Genomic DNA, 20,503 nt, shown 5'->3' on the forward strand with positions numbered 1-20,503 from the left:
TGCTGAAAAAGAAGCTATAGAAGGAATAATGTTATCCCACATTTAGCTACATTGGCAGTGAAATGTTGTCCAGGAACATTTCCTAATTAAAATGTGTAATGAAAGATTACTTGTCTTCACTTTTACATTGTGTGATTGTTTGTCGTTGGTGGCCCATAAGCCAGGAATGCAGGTTTGGATAATGATTGCCATTCTAGATTCAGTGTGTCTAAATCCAAATCCAGAGTAATATATGTAGTATTGCTGTTCATTTAAAAATCTTATAAAGAGCTATGAAAATAATATTTTTCAAAATGTTTATGAAATAATATATATTGTTCTGAAGTCTCTCGTTTTGGCAGGAAAATGAAAACTAAAAGGAATAGATACAACAAACCCACAAGCTATAAAGCTCCTTTTCAGATCTTGCATTTACATCCTATCTTATGATTAAAACTGCGCTAGTAAATGTTTTGTACTTGATATTTTGAACTCAGGGCTTCATGAAATTCCTCATTTTAAAGTTACATTTTAAACAGAATTGAAAACTTGTGTAAATTTAATAGTGAACATTTTTGATGCATTGTCAACTTCTGAAATATTTAATTTTGGCAAGACAATAAGCTGAAATGACTGAAACAACTATAAGTGCCTTCATCGAATTTTACACTTTAAAGGCCGACTTTTTTGGTTTGATTGTGGTTTGGCTGTTAACACAAGTGCTTTTAGAAAGTGAAATACTATAAGCTAACTTTTTCAAAATGTCCTATGTGTGTATAGTATGTGATGTGTTGGAAGTTGAAGTAAATTTTCATGGAATCTTTGTTCCAAAGGAAAGGAAAATCCGTTTGTACTCCTTGAAGAACATGAATATTTATTTCCACACCTAACCACAAGCAATCAGTAGTTTCATCCCTGTGCTTTAAATGTTTTCAGAGTAAGGGTCTTAATACTCTATGTTATTTTTTCTATAGTACCTAGTTGTATAAAATTCAGCAGGTATCTTCTGTTGGAATATCTGTAGCTTAATTTATTCTTTATTTTGATCACAATAGTATTTAAAAAAAAATAGTATTCATGCAGATTATTACTTACAGTAGTTGCTGCTGTTGCACAACCGCATACCTCCGCCTTGATTTAGACCCGATCGTGTGAGATGATAAACATTTCCTGTAGCCTCTGTCATCTCCAAGCTCCATTTCTGGCTGCCTGTGAAGCTGATGGAAAATTCAGGTCCCTTTTGTCCCCGGGACTCTAACTTCGAAGTCCCAGAATTCTGCAGGTCCTCTGCTCGAGGGCGTGGTTGAGGGCACCCCGAAATGTGCTGTTTGGATAGGGAGGTATAGAAACAGAGATACCTAATCTTTCACATTTCTATTTCTACAGCTTAAATATTTTTTTTTCTGGTTATACTTAATTTTTTTCCCCTAGTGAGCACTTCTTTAAATTTTTGCTGTGATTTTCAAAAATAATGTGTTCTTCTAACAATTTAAAAGCCTTAAGTGTATTTCTTAATCAGAAGTATTCTTTTCATCTACAGTGTGGCATTTGTATGTGTAATATTTCTGTATTTGAAGACCCAGTGGATATGCCTTGTGGACATGACTTCTGCAGAGCATGCTGGGAGGCGTGAGTATATGCACTTTTCTATCTCTTGAGAAACGTTCGTCCTTGCCATTTTGACGAGGAAAGGACAGAGACCATAAACAGCTAATGTTAAAGTACTGTTTGGCTTTCAAAGAATTTCTGGTTTGACCCTGTCAAATATTTAAGTTGTCACTCAAAGTGGCCATCAACTGTTTTAGGCTTACATAACATTTGTTTGAGTCCCGATTCAGCAAAACTCTTAAGCAAATGTTTCAAGTCTGTGTGTAAATAGATGAGCCTACTCTTGATTTGCTCAGTGTATGCGTGGTGTTGGCAGCATTGGGGTTTACACTTACTAAATTAAGTACATGCTTAATTCCGTCTCTTAGTTAAGCACACTAAACTTAGGAATCATAAATCCATTTCCAGTCAGAAAAGCAATTAAAATGCTTTCTTACATTGAGGGCTGATAACTGAGGAGTAGATTTATCTTAGAAGTTCTATTAGCGTAATGCTCTTGTTACTGCTTTTTTTTTTTTTCAGTCAGAATAGTCATGCTAGTAAAACTCAGACATGGATAATTATACTAGTATAAATATTAATCATACTTCCTATGAATAATTATATCTGTATGCAGTGCCTTTATATTCATCTTTTTCCCCATTCAGGAGATTGTACTACTTGAACCGTACCGCTACAGTGTCTTGTTATAGTGTCATATCAGCACAGCTACTTCTACTGCAGATCAGCCCAATTTATATGAACCTATTCAGCCTGTGTTAAGGAAGAGCACTTCTCTTCCGTACGAGCTTTTAGAAGGCAATTCTTTTCAGTGGCAAGGAAATGAATAGTTCTGTTGTCTTGCAAATTGTTATGCAGCGATGCAGAAGTTACCACGAGATCACTGGCTTGACATGGTGCTTCTAATTTGGGTGCTGGACTATGTGTACTGCGATTTGTGCGTGCACTCAGAGCTACGGTTCAATGTCAAGCAAGTGTTTGCAGTGGCACGTCTAGGGTGGGATTCATCTTCCTGAGCCAGTCATTTCTAAATCATTGGGAGCATAGCCAGGACTGAGTTATCCCATTCTAAGATTTGAATCTAAGATGGGATGAATTGGCAAGTCTTTCTACCTTAACTATCAAAGGATCCCAGGTGATTGACTTAGAATAGCTGCCTGTCCTTTAGAAGATTAAAGTTAGATGAGATGAGTATTATCCTTGATGTCAGATTAATAAGTAAATTACAGCTTTTAAACTAAACAACTCTGTACAGTGTTAGTTAAAGTCCAGCTTTCAGCAGATTTCTGAGCTCGTTCTGTCTTGCATTCTGGTGCTTAGGGACTATGAAGCTCTCCATTTAGAAACCTGTTTCCAAGAGCAGACCTATTTTGACTAGCACAGTTGTAAAAATTAATTGCACATCAAATTAATTATTTCCTAGATTAATTACACTTCTGTGTTCCGTTTCTGATTTAAGTTAGAAGTAATGCTCTGTTTAATTAAACATTGCATAGCTGTCTCTGACAAGGATGGAAACCACGAACAGATAAGGCTAAGCTTAGTTGATGGTGCTCACCTTTGAGCCATGGCAGTGTTGGGTTTTTTTTTTTTAAAAAATTGTGCTGTTCATCAAATCCGTAGCCCTTTTGAGCAGAAAGGGATACTTCCTATTCTTTGTTTAAAAATTGATTAATGTGAATATATGTGAACCTAATATAAAGTATTCAACAGCCTTTTAATTTTTACTTTTTATTCACAAATACTGACTGACAAAATTCTGGCAGATTTTTGAATCTGAAAATTCAGGAAGGTGAAGCTCACAACATTTTTTGCCCAGCATATGATTGTTTCCAGCTTGTGCCTGTAGACATCATAGAAAGTGTGGTTTCCAAGGAGATGGACAAAAGATACCTTCAATTTGACATTAAGGTAAATTGTCATACTGTTCTTGTACTCTTGAACTGTATTTCATTTTATAAAAAATAACTTTCAACTTCTATGTGAAATGCTGCAATATATCTGTAACTTTCCAAGTAGAAATTCAAATTAATTGATAATTATAAATTCATAAATTAATATGTACATTGAATTATTGGCTGTTTTGTATGCCGTAATATTGATGTTTGGTATATCACTGAGAAAAAAGAAAGAACATTATATTTATTCCTTAAGCACAAATGCAATACTTCCATAATGTGTAACCTAATGCAGTATTAAAAAATGGTTTGATCAAACTAATGTTCATAAGGGGTGATATGAAGCTTTTAATCAACCAGACTTGTTTGTGTTGGCAATCTATAATTTTTAAGAGTTTTTGAATTATTTTTATTACCAAGCGACTGTTTACATTCAGGTATAGTACCTGTTTCCATTTTAAAGATCTATTGGTACAAGTTAATTACTTTTTTTTTCCGTCCAGTGCTTGATATGATTGCTACATGTAGGAGGAGAAGCAGGAAGACCTTGACTTGGTTTTCCTGTTTGATTTTTTAATGCGTTTATTTCCATCATTGTAACTTGTTTTTAAAAGCAATCTTTTAATTCATCTTTTTTCTTTTATACTAGTGTAGCAATTAACTAGTCTTTGAGATAGTGTGCTACTTTATCAGTGGTGGCAGGGCAAAAGAAAGTAGGGAAATATTTTTTTGTTTACAGTACAATACTTTCTCTGTATGACAGGTCTCTAATACACAGTAAGTGTCTTACACAGATGCAAATTAAATGACCATATCTGATTAATCTTTTACATCTTCATATTTCAAGTGGCATAGGTTTGAAGCAAAGTAACGAAAGTTCCTTTTCCTCCTCATTTATTAGATGTAAGTTTTACAAAAAAGGACGTGCTACATTAACCAAAAAAGATTGGAGATAAATTCCTGAGTTAGTCTAGTTCTAATTTCAAGTTTATTGTGGGTGGAATGTATTGTGGGATTTTTGTTTTAATCAGTAAGGTTTTAATTCTTTTCAACTACAAGAATCAGTTCTGTTAATGAGTATATTGCCAGTGCCTATATAGTAGAAGTTTACAGTAAGCCGTATCACAAATAAATTGCCTTGCGCACATTGAACATTTTGTTTGGGATGTAAGTCATTTGCATCTTAGCATAAGTCTGGAGTACTGTTGTTATTTCAAAAAAATGAAACAAAACCAAACCAAAAGCACCCAAAGATTTTTGAGGTGGAGATTAAACTATTCCCTTTTTATAACTATTTTTAAAAGCCTATCAAAGTAGCTACAAGGTTGACCTTATGCTTTTTGGCTTTGTTCCTTTAAAGGAAGATTATGAATACAGATTGTATTATATCATTGATGAAATATGATCTTATGTGGTAAAATATTTTCCTTTTTTTCCCCACAGGCCTTTGTTGAAAATAATCCTGCTATTAAATGGTGTCCTATACCGGGCTGTGAAAGAGCAGTAAGGCTAACAAGACAAGGATCAAATTCAACAGGATCAGATACGCTTAGTTTTCCTATGCTAAAAGCCCCCGCTGTAGATTGTGGAAAAGGACATCTTTTCTGCTGGTTAGTACTAGCAAATTATCTACATCTACATAAACTCAGAGTCACTGCCATTTCAGGGATTAATTAAAAAGTCCCACTTAGAACCAGGCGTGCAACAAAAATTTGCATGGGATGGTATATGACTGTACTATCCCGTATCCATGCACTAAATAACCTCATGTGCACAAATATTTCACTATTTTAGGGCACAGCAAAGGTGTATAACACTGTCTTACTCATTATTGGCTCTGTTAGATGCAAAACAGCAGTATGGACTGTTGTGATGTTCTGTTCTGAGGGGACAGAGGAGAAGTGGGATATTGGTGGAGGGATTTTTGTGTCTGCTCTGGATAGTTGTAGGATAATTGAAACGTGGCACGTTCTGAATTTTAGCACAGAAAATTAGCAATTTTTGGCTCTTTCTGAGTTTTGGTAGAATCACATCAAAGAATCTGGAGTTTAAACAGGACTATGGAGGACCTTTTGCTTCATACATAACTGGATCGCTTCAATCATTGTTTCACTTCAGGATCAGCACTTTTTCTTTGTTATCTTCTGTTGAGTCTTAAGATGAATACAAGCTCAAGAAGGAGTAAAAATCCATAAGATATTTAAAAAACATCTCTCAGATTGCCTATCTTCAGCCCTTCCAAGGGAAGGACAACAACAGTATCAACAAAAGCAAAAAAGTGACGAGATGTTTTTCTGAAGTGCAGAGCAAAGCCCTGTCCTAGTTGCTTTAGGTTATCTGACTTACAATTTATGACTATTGTGGTGGGACATCCTTTTCACTGCTGAAAATCGAAAAGGGTCAGCCAAAGTATATACATTCAGACAAGCTGAGTAACCCTTCTTTTAATTTTTCAATTGAAACCACGATGCAAGAAGAAGAGATCCTGAATAATGTGCTTGATTCCAAATATCATAAGACTGTTCATGAAAAATGCTTCTGATTTTAGTTCTTTACCCATATGAATGGAAAGGAAGAAGCAACAAGAGGAAAGTAGACATAATGAAACAACCACAAAAGCCAGAAAACAGAAATTCTTGGAAAGAGGTTTTTCACAATGGATTGAGAACTCAGAAAGAAACAAATCCTGTGGAAACAAACCAGAAAATGTTTTCTACCAGTGAACATATAACAAACCTTAGTACCATTCCACAAGAAGGTACCATCCTCTCATCCTTGCTTCTGGTTACAGGCAGAGAATCAATTTTCCCGTTAACCTGAAGGACAGAGCTTGAGACCACTTCAGTGTAATAATGACATGGTCCTTCAGACATTGGCAGCTTTTGCTTCTTTTGCATGGGCTGAGTGTACTACCTCCCCAGAATGTCCTCTGAGTGTGAAAAAGTCCTCATGAGTGCCTAATTTTTATGAGATATGGCTTTTTTATGTTTCCTGATAGTATTACTGAATGTTCTTTTTATGTTAATGCTTTGCGATACTGCACAAGCAAATACTGTTAAGGTCTTGAAAAAGACCTCATTTTAGCAGCAAAATGCCCAAGAAGGCCTTTCCAAGGCCTTTTTTTTCATCCCCACAAAAGTGAGCAAAGAGTTTCAGCAGTGGCAACAGTTCTGCTAACAACCAAAGCATCCTGCAGTACTATAAATCAGGACCATTTGCTGAGGACAACCATATTAGTTTTACAGTACAAAACCCCAGTGCATGGATGAGTTCCTCTGGAGAAAAAGAAAGTGTATTCTCCATTCAGAGGGTTTTCATCATTACTGTATTCTTAAAGGGAGCTTGCTTTATATCTTAAAAGTTCAATCGACACATCCCACAGTTCCATACTTATGTCAGTTCTGCAAGTTTTCCCCAGGTAATCTACAGCTTAGACATTGTAATAGCAATTGATACTGCATTTAGTAAGATATTCTTCAGAATTTACGTGTTAGAAAACCCTAACCAAACCCTAGATAATCACTTGCTTTTTTAGGATCTATAGCCTCCCCTGCTAAATTCTGAGTCTATGAGCAATTTCCTTTTTTTTTTTTTTTATGTGGTAGTAGGAATGTTCCTCTTAAATACAGTTCCTTAGAATTTACTCATTTTTCATTACCCACTGCTAATACCGCCTTCAACAAAATGTAATGTGTTGTGACAAACACAAAATTCTGTTCCCTTTCAGAAGAAGCATTCTGAGATATTTAAATGTGGTACAAATGAAAACTGTGCACGAATGCGCCGTCTGTGTATTATCAGGGACATTCAACATATTAGAACCTCTTCGTGCTGTTTCAGAAGCACAAAGAATCGTAGTGAGCAGACACTCCTGGAAAATAGTCACAGGAGGCAGTGCACACTTAGTTTTGCACTATCAGTCCTCACTCCTTTCATCCTCGATGGAGACAAGGGGCAGACTCGTTCTGTGGGAGACACATCTCTTCAGGTGCACTCGGGAAGCCAATTTTAAGTTGCAAGAGTGTTCTGCTGTTTTGATTCAAAATTCATTATGTGGTATAAAAATTATCATGAGGGGAAAGAAAATCCAGAACTGGTTCTCTCGGATGATGCTTTTAGCCCTTCCATGAATTTTAATTTGTTGAAACTTGCTACAATTTTATTAAGTATGTACTGCACCTTCAAATAAATTACCCTGCTGAGTATTGAGGAAGGCAGTCTGGGGAGGGTAACACTGTTAATTGTCACAGCCGTTTGACATTGGTTCCCTCGATTCAGTGCTGTCGGGGAGTCTATCCAAAATACAGCTTTGTTTCGTAAAAAGTTTTATGAGCGATAGGCTCAATGCTCTTACTCTAGTGAAATGACATCCCAGTATAAAAATCCTTGGTTTTGGGTGGGCTGCAGAAAGAATTTCTTCCATGACAAGCTGTTCTTTAGCACTCTGTTGTGACTATCATATAGATCCAGATATAGATACATGATATATATGTAAGATTGCATTTCATTAAGAATCCACAAATTTACAAACCAATGACACAACCTTCTCCCCCCAGTAAAAGATTGACTAATCAGCTTTTAACTTAGAACCAAGTTTGTTAAAGTTAATTTTTGCTAGTTTCAGTCCTTTCTGGGAACAAATACTGTGTGAGAGTTCTCGGCTCTCTTGAAATCACTGATTTAAGTGTACTACTGTCCCGCGGAAGTGAAAGGTGTCAGCCAGGGCTGAGATTGCCTTGCCTCATTACACACTAGTTACTCATTCCAGGACAATCTTTCCCAGCTACAGATCTTAAGTGTCTCCAAACCAGAGATCACCATCGGATCTGCAGAAAACTTGTGTATACTCTGATGCAGCTGGTGCCTATCTGAAATGTACTCCCTCTGAATTGTTTAGTTTGATGTGGCAGACATCTGAGGCTGTTTGCTGCCATTTCAGTAAAAAAGGGCATCATCACAAATCCAGAGTCCATATTGACACATCTCCACTGAAGCACCGTCTGGAAGCCATCTCTCTGCCACTGTGTAGTAGTGATTGCCATCCTTAAAGTTAGTAGTAGCTTCAAAAGAAGCTCAAGGGAGTCATTCCTCCTCTGTGTCCATGTAACTGAGTTAAAGCCCCCGTTTAAGAGACTGATGGAAAGAGTAAATACGCATAAATAGTTAATGCTGGTGTTGAAGGGCTTGGATCTTGTTCTAGATTAAAGGTTTGAATCTAGTTAAAGATTAATTAGTACAACTGCAAGTAATTCTACATAAAATGCATTTCAGGTATAACAAACTACCTAGTTTTGGATACTCTCTTTATTCTGGTTTATCTTTGTCACAGAAACTATACTAGCACTTTTTGTGTCGCTAAAATAGTACCCAGGCAGAACTCAAACTGCAGACCAGCTGATTTATTTCAGATTGTAATTTTAAAAAGCCCTTTTCCTTTCCTGTCTCATTTAAATTCTTTATTAACCTTAATAATGGTCATCTATGCTTGTGAGCAAGTAGTCTAACAGTATTTTAAAATAATGTTAATTGGATGACTTTTTATCTTCCTGACTTAATTAAAGTTTGAGTGTGCCTTGATAAGTTTCCATGTTTTTTTTAGCTTGAGCCAATTTTAACTTTAATTCTAAATCTCGAAATGATAAGTAATTGTGTATACACCTTCATTTTCAGGGAATGTCTTGGTGAAGCACATGAACCTTGTGACTGCCAAACTTGGAAGGACTGGCTACAGAAAGTATCTGAAATGAAACCAGAAGAACGTAAGAGTCATGCCGGGGGCAGGGGGGCAATTAGGGTTTTTTTGCTGTTGTTATCTTTTGGGTTTAGAGGGATTTTTTGGTTGCATTAAGTAAAAACTCTACATTGGTTGAAAAACAGGGTAAAAGGGGAAGAAAATTAAACCCCTGAACGAGGGGCTGCTTCATACTTTAACTGCCTGTTAAGCAGCACTATGGTAAACTGTTCTTCGTAAACCATTCCTCCTCATAAATCCACGTGTGGTTCAGTCAGGACATACAAAACTCTTTTCCCTTCCTGTTACAGCTTTCTTTCATTAATTAATTGATTTATTCTTTAATATAACTTCATTTGTCCTGGGCAATTTTAAATCTTTTAGCCCAGTCTGCACTTCTGCTTGAGTTCTGTTCCATGCAGTTGTTTCTGTGCTTTAAAACTAATTCAAGCCAACAAGTGATAATGATAGGAAGGTTGAGAGTGAATTGCAAGGGCGTTGTTGGGAATGGCTTAATGATAAATAACTTTTACTGAAAAAACTAATAAAGGTCGAGTTTACACAAGACAGACATTTTCTTGGTCAACATCAACAAAAAATTAAAGATTGACAGTAATTTGAATAAGTAATAATTTAACTTGGTTACCACAGTTCAGAGTCTTTCCATAATATGTTATAACTATTCTGGAAAGCATAGAAAATTTTATACAGAGGCAAAATACACCATACTTTGTCAAACTATGCTGATTTTTCTCAGATATGTATTTGCTCATGGATATATTATAAATGTCATATATAATATATATAAATTTATATAGAAATGTGTGTGGAAATATACAGACATAATGTGTGTAATAGTATTATATATAATATGTATGAATTAGAAAATGTATATATTTATATATGTGAGAAAGATATTCAGTGAAGTATTATGATATTCTGTCAAGAAACAGGTAAACAAATATCTTTCCTAATCTGATTTTCACAAAAGATTACATAAGTACAATTTCAACTTCTCTGCTTTTGCATGCTCCATATCCTCCTGTCACCCTGAAAAAGTTGTGGGAGTAAGTGAGGCATATGAAGATGCTGCCAACTGCCTGTGGTTACTAACGAACTCCAAACCATGCGCCAACTGCAAATCTCCAATTCAGAAGAACGAGGGCTGCAACCACATGCAATGTGCAAAGGTAAGAAAGACCCTTCATATAATTTGTTGTGAAACCATAATTCAGGTTGCGTATGTCATGTATACGTTTTAGGAGCACAGACATCCAAAACCTCGAAAGTGTCATGGCAGAGATCTAATGGAACCTGTTGCAAGAATTAGAGAATTTGCAAATGGTGGGTTACGTGTGTTTAGAAAATGTTTAATATTTACTGCAGTCTGGCTGGCTGGCAGGTGAACACTGTAATGATCTAAATTTCATAAACACTAAAGAATTACTGGCAATAGAGTATGAAACTTAAGGAAACAGAAATAATTGATAGTTTAATCATTAATAACGTAGAAGAGAAAGAACGTTTTTAGTTGGCAGAAGAGGAAACATTTTATGGAATGGTAAGCTCTAATGAAGATTTTTGCCTTACTACATTTTTCTTTTGCATTATTTCTTTAACATAGCAACAAAACGGAGAAGTGTTAATGGAAAACTGTAAACAGGAATTAATCAGTAGGAATGAAAAGACAGCAAAGAGTGATTCCAAAAGAAACTTATTGGTGACAGCAGCCAAAAAATTAGTCATGAGTTTGCACTATGCTACCGAAATAGAAAAAATATTTTTTGCCATGAGTTCAGTATCATTTGAGAATGCTTTTTCTCTCAAATTAGTTAAAAGCAGCATATTTAGAATACTGTTTCTTTATGTCAGAAATATCTTATATAACTACAGCTAATACCTCCTTGAGGAGCATCATTAAAAATAAGAAAGTAGCACACACTTGACATAGTTGGCTTCCAATGAAAAGCTAAGAGATTTAGAAAGTAATTCTCTTTATTTTTCTGGAAATGTGTTAGTCTCTCTCCATTCCTATGCAGATCTCCTTTTCTTTGTATTATCATCACATATTCTCTCTCTTTCTGTGAGATGAATTGAAGATTGGGGCTTTTTTTGGTGTAGTTTCTTTGGTTTTGACTGTGGCAGCAGAGAACAGATTCTCCTCCACTTTGATTTATGCCAAGTTTGCTAGTTTTTGTTTGTTTGTTTTTCTACATGATTTTTAAAAGAGCTTATAAATTCCGTAGTGCTAAAAACTGTAAAAGGTTATGTTTGTTGAAACTTTTGCCACTGAGCTCATCTCAATCAAACAAAAGTATGGCCTCAGGCTGGAGAAGACTTTGGCTATTAAACACTGTTGAATGTAGATAATTTAAATCAGTACCATTCTGCACAGTTCTCTTGTCTTCTTTGATGCTGTACCTTATAAACAGCTTCAAGTGTCCTTAAAACAGTCAGATTGCTTTTGTGTTGGAGAAATCTCTGCCAGCAGAGAATCTCAGCCTAGTGAGGAAGGAAAGGAAGGGTATCCTGAAGCTCACTGTGGGGCTCAGCCAGAAGGTATAGTGATCACCTCTCTTGTCTCTTTCTCTACTGAAGTAAGGATCCGTGGTGGACCTTCTGCCTTTGCTGCAGTAAGGTCCGCTCAGGCCTACTACATGATGAGTTATGACTGCCTCTTAGCAGCTAGCACGTACCTTGGTGTAGAGGAGGATACTCTTTACTCATAAAATCACATTTCTGTACTTAAGCAGGCATCTTACTGTTCTATCAGCCCAGTTTCTAAGGAGACAAGGCTTAGGCAGTCCTGCTCTCTCACTCCCCTACCTGTAGTAGTTTTTAACCTTCTGGGTACTTTGAACCAGTTATGAAGGAACAGGAGGGGGTTCACAGATATTACATTACTGCAGGTTTCATGAAACTTGGTAGCTGTATGGTGCAGAGACTTCATTTGTAGTGCCACCAAGAGAGAGGCTGGAATACCTACTCAGCAGTTACCTGCTCAGACAGTGGCCGGGCAGCAGATGTGATTCGTTAAGCATAGGCGGTGCTGCTGCGTGGCTACGTGATCATAAAGGCACATAAAACAGAGCTCAGGAGTTTGGGAGATGTGTAGAAACAGATGATGTGGTTTTGAATGTTTAATGAGACTGAGGTACTGGAGGAGGGTCTGGGAACACTGCGTGAATCTTGGGTTTTTGAGGAGGCTTTTGGAGCTGTGAGAGATTAGAAGATATATATGGTGGAGTGGTCATGGAGGGAGATAATTTGGGAGAGGTGAGATTATTGCAGTAGCGGCATATACACATAAATTAATAGGCAGTCAAGCTTTATTAGTCCTGTTGCTCGTGAAACAACTTGTTTCATGCCATTTTTTAATATTTTGTAATGATTTTTTTCTTGGTTTTTTAAGTGATATTAGGAAAAAATTCACTCTTTCTCATGAACAGCTGCTGTGTCGCTTAAAAAATTGGACTGTCTTTTTTTTAAACAATAATAAAACCCCAGGCGTGATCAGCTGTATTTATCATTTGATTTATTTCATCCACTTAAAACTTCACTTGTAGATCCAACGCAATCTTGTGATCCAAGGAACAAAAATTATGACTGACATGGTTTGATAACCCAGATATTCTATAGTAGGTAAAATAGGAAGGAGGATCCTCAAAAATTTTTTTGACTGTAAGCACACTCAGAGCTAACGTTAATTCAGTTGTTCAAGGAAGAATAATGAAGCATAACTGCAAATCTACAATGTATCAACTCCGTTTTTTTTTTTTTTTCCTCCTTGTTCCTTTTTTTTCTGAAGTGCAAATATGACTTTTGCTGGATATGCTTAGAAGAATGGAAGAAGCACAGCTCTTCCACTGGAGGCTACTACAGATGCACTCGCTATGAGGTTATTCAACATGTAGAGGAACAGTCCAAGGAGATGACAGTAGAGGTAACGAATGTGTGTTTGAAAAATAGCGCTAAGGCTGCAATTTTCTATGAAGGATAAGTTCCATCAAAATTCTTCCAAACCTGAGTTCTAAATGAAAAAATACAACCTTAAAAATATCAAAGAGACAGAAAGAAAATGCTTATTTGTGGATAGAAACATAAGATTTGGTTCTGCTTTCAGCTTTGGTAGCAACCACTGGTGACTCTACCCAAGTCATTTTCCTTCTCTGTGCTGTGGTTTCCTTTTGTGAAATGGGCGTGCTGGTACTGTAACTAGCTGCTGTGGACTACAAAAGACATGCCTTAATGTGGGCATTTGGAAAGTCTGCTTAAATAGCATGCACACACAGTTTCCATGCTATTTAACTCAACTCAACTCTTTGGCTACAGTATTTGCAGACTTGTAAATTTCAAAAATTACATTTCTGTCTTTATTTACATGGTACTTATCAGCATTGTATACAATACTTTATGTGTAGTGGGAATAGAAACTGTTGTGTAATTATACCTAGTGGTGATGGCTAAATTAAATCATAAGATTTATCTTAGTTTCTTTTGTTTCCCCATTATTTTCCAGGCTGAAAAGAAGCATAGAAGATTTCAAGAGCTCGACAGGTTTATGCACTACTACACAAGGTTTAAAAACCATGAACTTAGCTACCAGGTGTGGGTCAAGCCATTATTACTGATTTTTGTTCCAATTTTATTAATCCAAAAATAATTATCTTATTTTATTTTATTTATTTTCTTTTTTCTAGTTAGAACAGCGCCTTCTAAAAACAGCCAAAGAAAAGATGGAGCAATTGAGTAGAGCTCTCAGTGGAAGTAAGTATTTGCTGTGATCTATGAATTTGATTTGAAATCAAATCAACTCTGTTATGGCTAAACCTATCTATTCCAAAGACTATTCTGTGTTTACTTCTTTTAGTAAGAACACCGTGTAGTCATTGAGAACCTGCTGCTGTTTACTTGCAAAATATTTAACTGACATGCACATAAATTTTATTTTGGAGGAAAACCCTTATGCTAAAAGAAGTGCTGACATCAACAGGAAAATATTTTCACAATGCTTGTTTCATCTTACAGCTGAGGGAGGCTGTCCTGATACCACATTCATTGAAGATGCAGTGCAAGAGCTTCTGAAAACTCGCCGCATTCTTAAGTGTTCTTATCCATATGGATTCTTTTTGGAGCCTAAAAGCACAAAGAAAGAAATATTTGAACTTATGCAGGTAATATATGCCTATATTTTGCTTTTCTAATGTTACTTTTTTTTGGTAATATTAGTTATCAATGTCTTTTTGCCATTTTTGTAGTGTAAAACCAATATACCCACTTTGTATTTGTAACCAAGTTTGGAAAATTAGTGCATTTTTATTACTCTGTGACACAATAGCTTTTAGTTCAATTTTAGAATGAATGAAAAACAACACTTTGCTGAAAAAGGAAGGGGTTAAAGACAGGTGGAAGGGGAAAGAATGAAAATTATTTACTTTTAATCTCTGTTCTGAGGATAGCATTTTAGCCTCAATCTTCCATCTCCTTCTCTAGCGCCTCTTTCCTGTCTTTCCCTACTGGGCACAATTGGGGGAGTACCTGGGTGGCGGTGGCCCCAGCAGCAGGGGCTGCTCTAAGCCAGAGGACAGCATTTAGGTCGCTAAAAGGGTAGGCTAGAAGGGCAGACATTTTCGGGTATTACGGTATTTCAAATGGTATTTCCAGGAAAATGGATATCGTGCTGCTCAGTATTTATGGTGTAGAGCGCTGCCTGATTTTCATTTAATTGTAAAATTATTTTATTCTGTATTTATTAACTATTGCAGACAGACCTAGAAATGGTCACCGAAGACCTTGCACAGAAAGTGAACAGGCCTTACCTTCGGACTCCTCGCCATAAAATCATCCGTGCAGCTTGCCTTGTGCAGCAGAAACGGCAAGAGTTCCTGGCCTCTGTGGCCCGTGGTGTTGCTCCTGCAGACTCGCCAGAAGCACCCAGGCGCAGGTAATCCAAACAAAATACTGTGCAAGTCAAAAAAGCGTAATGATAGCTGCCCAAATGGGTAAATCCGCTGTCTGTCTTCGACAGTGAGGTAAAGTGGAGCTGACAAACGTGGTGGCTGTAGATCACCAGACAGTGACATTTTCTTGGACGTTTGATCCTTGTGGAATTACATCTTTTCACTGAGGAAAAATGTATTTGAGAATCACTGCTCTGTATGCTGCAGCCTAAATTGCTTCCCCATTTGCGATGTAGTAATGATTAGATGTCATGGCTTCCATTTCACTTTTTTCCTTCAAGATTTTCACTAAATATCTGGTACACTCCAAAAATCTATAAGTATTTGCTAAAAACACCAACCAGTTCTGGAATAGTCCAATGTATGGTTTTCTAAATGAATTTTGAGGTGAGAATTAAAGCAGAAGACTTGGTAAGTTTAGAGAGTTACAACTGCACTACTTTTTAGATGTTGATAGGTTTTGAAGCTCTGGAGGTTGTTCGTACTTGGTTCTACTTCAAAACTTCATGGTATATCTCTTAATTTTATAGCTTTGCTGGTGGAACATGGGATTGGGAATATTTAGGATTTGCATCGCCTGAGGTAAACTATTTCTTTTTATTTTTTTAACTTCTGCATATTCTAGAAACACAGGTATGATTGCAAACTGCATGAAGAGCTTCCTTATTTTGATTCAAAGCACTTCAAGTTGGTTTAAGCTTACCATTTTATTTATTTCACAATAGAAGGAAATATATCCATAGCTAATTGTGCAGTGACTCTAAATAATGCCCCTAACATGGCTATAGTTATTTAAGGTGGTATTAGACAAGGTATGTTGTATTCATTATTTTCCAAGTAGATAACCAGTTTTAAAATTGTATATAAACTGGTGTCTATGTGTTGGGGAACCTTAAAGTAATAAATAAATGAAATTGTGTAGATTAATTTTGAATGCAAATCTGTTCAGCGGAATTTGACAAAAACTCTGAGAAATTTCCATCCTTCTGTCACAACCCAACAAAAATATACAGGTATACACCTAAATATTGTTAACTATTTGAAACACTTTTTATTTTTATGTATTGAAGCAGGATGGAAATAGCATACTTAAATGAGTTAAACTTAACTTAACTCTTAAACTTAACTCTTGCTACTTAACCAAGAATGAAAATTATAATTTTTAAAATGAATATTGCAGTATTTATATATGGGTAAGAGTAAATAATTTTCATGACTCTGCACTAAAATATGAGAAGCTTCCTGCAAAGCTTTCCTTTATCATCTTAACTTTTATTTAATATTTTGTGAACATTAGATTAAAGCATTCAGTTAGAAAGGAAACTTCATTTCAGCATTTCCTTGGTGCTGTTTTCTTTCTAGCTAGACATTTTAAAGCATCCTGGAAAACTCCATGTACTTTTCCTATATATTTCCTTTGCTATTGTTGTTGGTGAGCATCACGCTGTTGAGAAAATAGCTTGCTTCTCTACAAAAGATCAACTTGATTCTCCTGTCTAGTTCCTTTAGTCCTTTCTTTTGAAATAATTCCCCATTTGATAATATCAAACTGATTGGGATGTTGCTGTATCATCAGTGGAACTGGTTATGAGAAAAAGCTGATAAGAAATATGTTGATAAGCTGTTTAGCAGTAAGTGGCATTGCAGTCGTGCTTATATGATTGCTTATGAGCTTCTATGATTTGCCTAAATGCGGCACTGTATGATGCAACTTGGTTTCTTTGCTACGTAGCTGTCAAGGATACTTGCAACCACCTATGCTAAAGGAATTTTGTAGAGTTAATAATGGTCATCTTTGTTTATTTTAGTGAATTTCACTAATTTTTTTTTTTTACATAGAGCTGTACTTTTACTGACAAGTAGTAGAATGACTGTGTATGCCAGATTATTACAGAAAACAAAACCTTACTGGTTTTAGCAAGGAACACTGCTTGGTGTAGAACATTGTGTGAAACCATGATGTTTCTACCCAACAAAATTAAAGCTTCTTTTGCTCACATGTATAAAATTGTTCTAAGTAATCAGAAATGATTTTTTATCAGTAGTAATTCAGATATCTTTCTAAAGGTGAAAAAGCAACCAAAAGTTAAATGGCTGTTGGTAAAATCTATGATTTTATTACAAACAGATGAAAGATAAGATTTGATATGATTAACAAGTCTTAGTGTTTGGTGATCACTTCCCATTATTCCTTGTCTGATTCATAGTTATATAATTATATATTTTTAAAACAATTCAGTTATATTTTTCCACATCGAGTTTTGAGTTTTCTCTTGTTTGCGGGCACTGCCTTCCATTTAGGAAATCCCTGAGCTCCCTAGGACCTGCAAAAATATTTTAGAGAACAATGACGTTTGCCCCATTTTTTATGCTGTTCCATTGGCTAACAAGCATATACTACCAACCACTGTTGAAGACAGAATATTGGGCTAAATGGACCTTTGGTCTGGTCCAGTACAGCTATTTTTATGTTCTTACAATTTTCATGGATCTTCTTACATAGATAAAAATCTGCCCACACTGATGATTTTGTGACTCCTCTTTTTGGCTTGTATATGTCATTATGAATAAGAACTTGATCTAAACCAGGGTTTTTTCCCATGTCTGAAACATGGAAAGACAACATACCATCATAATACTATCAGTAATGTCATTGAGAGATGACACTTCTGGATTTAAGTTTTAGATACTTTAGATGTTGAGATATGCTAGGATGAAGAGTTAATGTAAGAAAGGAAAGCTAATGGTAATGTTATCTTTCCCAGTTCATTCGGCCAAATGAAGCCTTTGGATTACAGATTTCCCAACCTGGGGCTCAGGGAAATAAATAGCAGTGTTCTTTTCTGAAAAGAAGAGCTAGTACCAGTGTGTATATTTTTATTGCCTTGTTTAAATGAACAACTGAAATTAACAAAAGATCTTAACCTACACTGTCAGGATCAGTGTCAGCTGTACGAACCAAAAAACATACCTGGAAATTTGCCTTCAAGCATAAAATTAGTCTCTTAACATTAGGAAAAGTATGGAAATCAAAACATTTCTTTCCAAGTATTAAGATAGTGAACCCTTGGGATGTTAGCTTGATGTGGTGAAAAATGAGTTTTTTCCATAAATGTTATATAAACTGTCTTTGGTAAATGCACACAACATGAGAAATTACAGGCTGCAGGTGTTCAAATCTGTATGGTATGGCTCGTTAGCAGCTCAAGTTAGGCAAAAGTAGAGGAGATTTGTAATTCATGGAATAAAAATCCATCAATGACTGTTCAGTAAAAGAGTATCAGCTGTGGCTTAAGAAGGTCCTGAGGCATAGTGTCCTGGAGGCTGGAGAAGTATAACAATTCCCAGTGTATGTCTGCCAGCCTTCTGTAGTCTTCCAAAGGTTGTTTTCTACTGGCAATTGCAGGCAAAAGAGACTCTGAGATAATCTGTTCCTCTAATTCAAATTAATTGTTTTTATGTTCTAAAATCACTAGATATATATTTATTAAAAAGTGTGTCGATGTATGTGTATATAAAGCTTGGCATCAAAGCTTTTAACCAAAAAATGTGTCGTTGGAATTCTTTAAAAAGGGAGCTTGCAAGTATTAAAATGTCGGTAATACGTCAAGTATTTTTCTTTGCTAAGTCATTATTTTATAGATTTAGGATTACCTTGGATTTATTTTTTTTTATTATTTATGTTGAGCATTGCATGGTATAACTTGCAATTTATTTTTCTGAAAAAAAGGTGATTTTATAATAAACACATAAAATCACACATTTTTAAGAAAAATGTGGTGCTTGTTACATCAGAAAAATATTACTGCATGCTGCCCTGTATTTTGTAACCTTTGGTTTATGCAGGAATATGCTGAATTTCAGTATCGGAGGAGGCACAGACAGCGTCGACGTGGTGACATGCACAGTCTGCTGAGTAATACTCCGGATCCTGATGACCCCAGTGAGAGTACATTAGGTATGTTCCTGCCTGGGGCTGGGGTTTTGTTTCTCCTCATGCTTCAGAACTTGCTAGTAGCGACCAAAGCGTTTGTTCTTCTGCGGATGCACTTTAAAAAGCTTTCAAATACATTGCTGTATTTTCCAGGATACAACATAAAGGCTTATTTTTGCACGTTTGTATGTGATCTTAGAAGTGTTGCTGACTGTTGTGGCTGCTCCTCTTTTTAAAGAGAAATACATCGATCTCTCCACTAACAACTCCTCAGCTATTTAGAGCAGGTTTGCTTTTCTGAAGAAAAGTTGAAGGGCGCGTACTTCATATAACAGTCTTATCTATATAGCAGCTCTTTTATGCCAATTAAAAGGATCGGTTGTGCATAAAGAGTGTAGAAGAGGGTTCCCCTGCTACAGGCCTGCTGGAAGATAGCCCTGAGGCTGTATTCCAAAACCCTGCTCAGAAACTCTGGTATTGACAAAGACAGCCAGGAAACCAGTTGGCACGGGCTATGACTTCCAGCATGCTGCTCTTCTAAGCAGTGCCACGGCTGGGAGCGCAGTCCCTTAAGGTCACTGTAACTTGGCTGTCTGGGCTGTCTCCGTGCTGCCAGGAGCTTTTGCAGAGGTACAAAAATAGCTGGAATCCAAATCATACTGTGACGCTGTTTCTTCAGAGCTGCCAGTTGCGCGCTCGATCTCTGAGCCACGCTGCACAAACTCTCATCGCAGTGTCTCATGAACTTAAGTTCTATACATAGCTTGTCCTTTAAAAACAAAAGGGGAAGTCTTTACTGAGGAGAAATAAACAAACGCATTCTTCATTTTAGAAACAGAAGAAGGAATTTTGGTGAGCTTTGGTCCTCCCTGTTACAAGTAAAATGCAAAACCATCTTGTTAGTTTAAGGACTAGAATTTGACTGAACGCTTGGACATTCTAGTGGTGACCAGTGCATACTGTTAAAGCATGCAAGAGAGAATTAGTTTGTCTCTCCTTATTTCATTTTTAGTTTTGAAGTGGAAAAATCCATTTTCCAAAGTCAGGAGTTATATTTACTTTTATTACAGAGCAAATTTTCTGGAAACAGCATTTTACTTCTGTTTTTTTTGTTGGCTGTTTTAAGAAAACAACAATTTCAGTAATTGCTGAGGTATACACTAATGACTCTACTCTTAATTGTGCTGCATTGTTACGGTAAAAATTAACGTAATGTTAACATTACAGCTGAGTTGTTGTCTTTGGAAGAATGGAGAGATGGGCAAATGTTGGTTGTAATCCCCCTGTAAGTGCATCCTGTATTGTGCCATGTGCAGTGTTTTTCAGGACGTTCCATAAATCATGTATGTGCCTTAGAAGCACTTTGCCCCTCCTGCTGACAGGCTCATGCTGC

At 36.3% G+C, this 20,503-nt stretch overlaps 1 protein-coding gene across 1 annotated transcript in view; it reads left to right on the forward strand.

Moving 5' to 3' along the window:
- The window catches only part of ANKIB1 (ankyrin repeat and IBR domain containing 1), a 61,873-nt gene that overhangs the window by 38,233 nt on the left and 3,137 nt on the right, over positions 1–20,503 (forward strand). The window contains exons 6-17 of the mRNA XM_009887908.1: positions 1,520–1,608; positions 3,354–3,498; positions 4,929–5,095; positions 9,156–9,244; positions 10,276–10,406; positions 13,025–13,159; positions 13,736–13,822; positions 13,917–13,983; positions 14,245–14,390; positions 14,982–15,160; positions 15,707–15,758; positions 19,023–19,134. Of these exons, the coding sequence (XP_009886210.1) occupies positions 1,520–1,608; positions 3,354–3,498; positions 4,929–5,095; positions 9,156–9,244; positions 10,276–10,406; positions 13,025–13,159; positions 13,736–13,822; positions 13,917–13,983; positions 14,245–14,390; positions 14,982–15,160; positions 15,707–15,758; positions 19,023–19,134 (1,399 nt within the window). The remainder of the gene's footprint in view (positions 1–1,519; positions 1,609–3,353; positions 3,499–4,928; positions 5,096–9,155; positions 9,245–10,275; positions 10,407–13,024; positions 13,160–13,735; positions 13,823–13,916; positions 13,984–14,244; positions 14,391–14,981; positions 15,161–15,706; positions 15,759–19,022; positions 19,135–20,503) is intronic.

Source organism: Charadrius vociferus, unplaced genomic scaffold (genome assembly GCF_000708025.1).
Source record: "Charadrius vociferus isolate BGI_N301 unplaced genomic scaffold, ASM70802v2 scaffold447, whole genome shotgun sequence".
Taxonomy (NCBI): Eukaryota; Metazoa; Chordata; class Aves; order Charadriiformes; family Charadriidae; genus Charadrius; species Charadrius vociferus.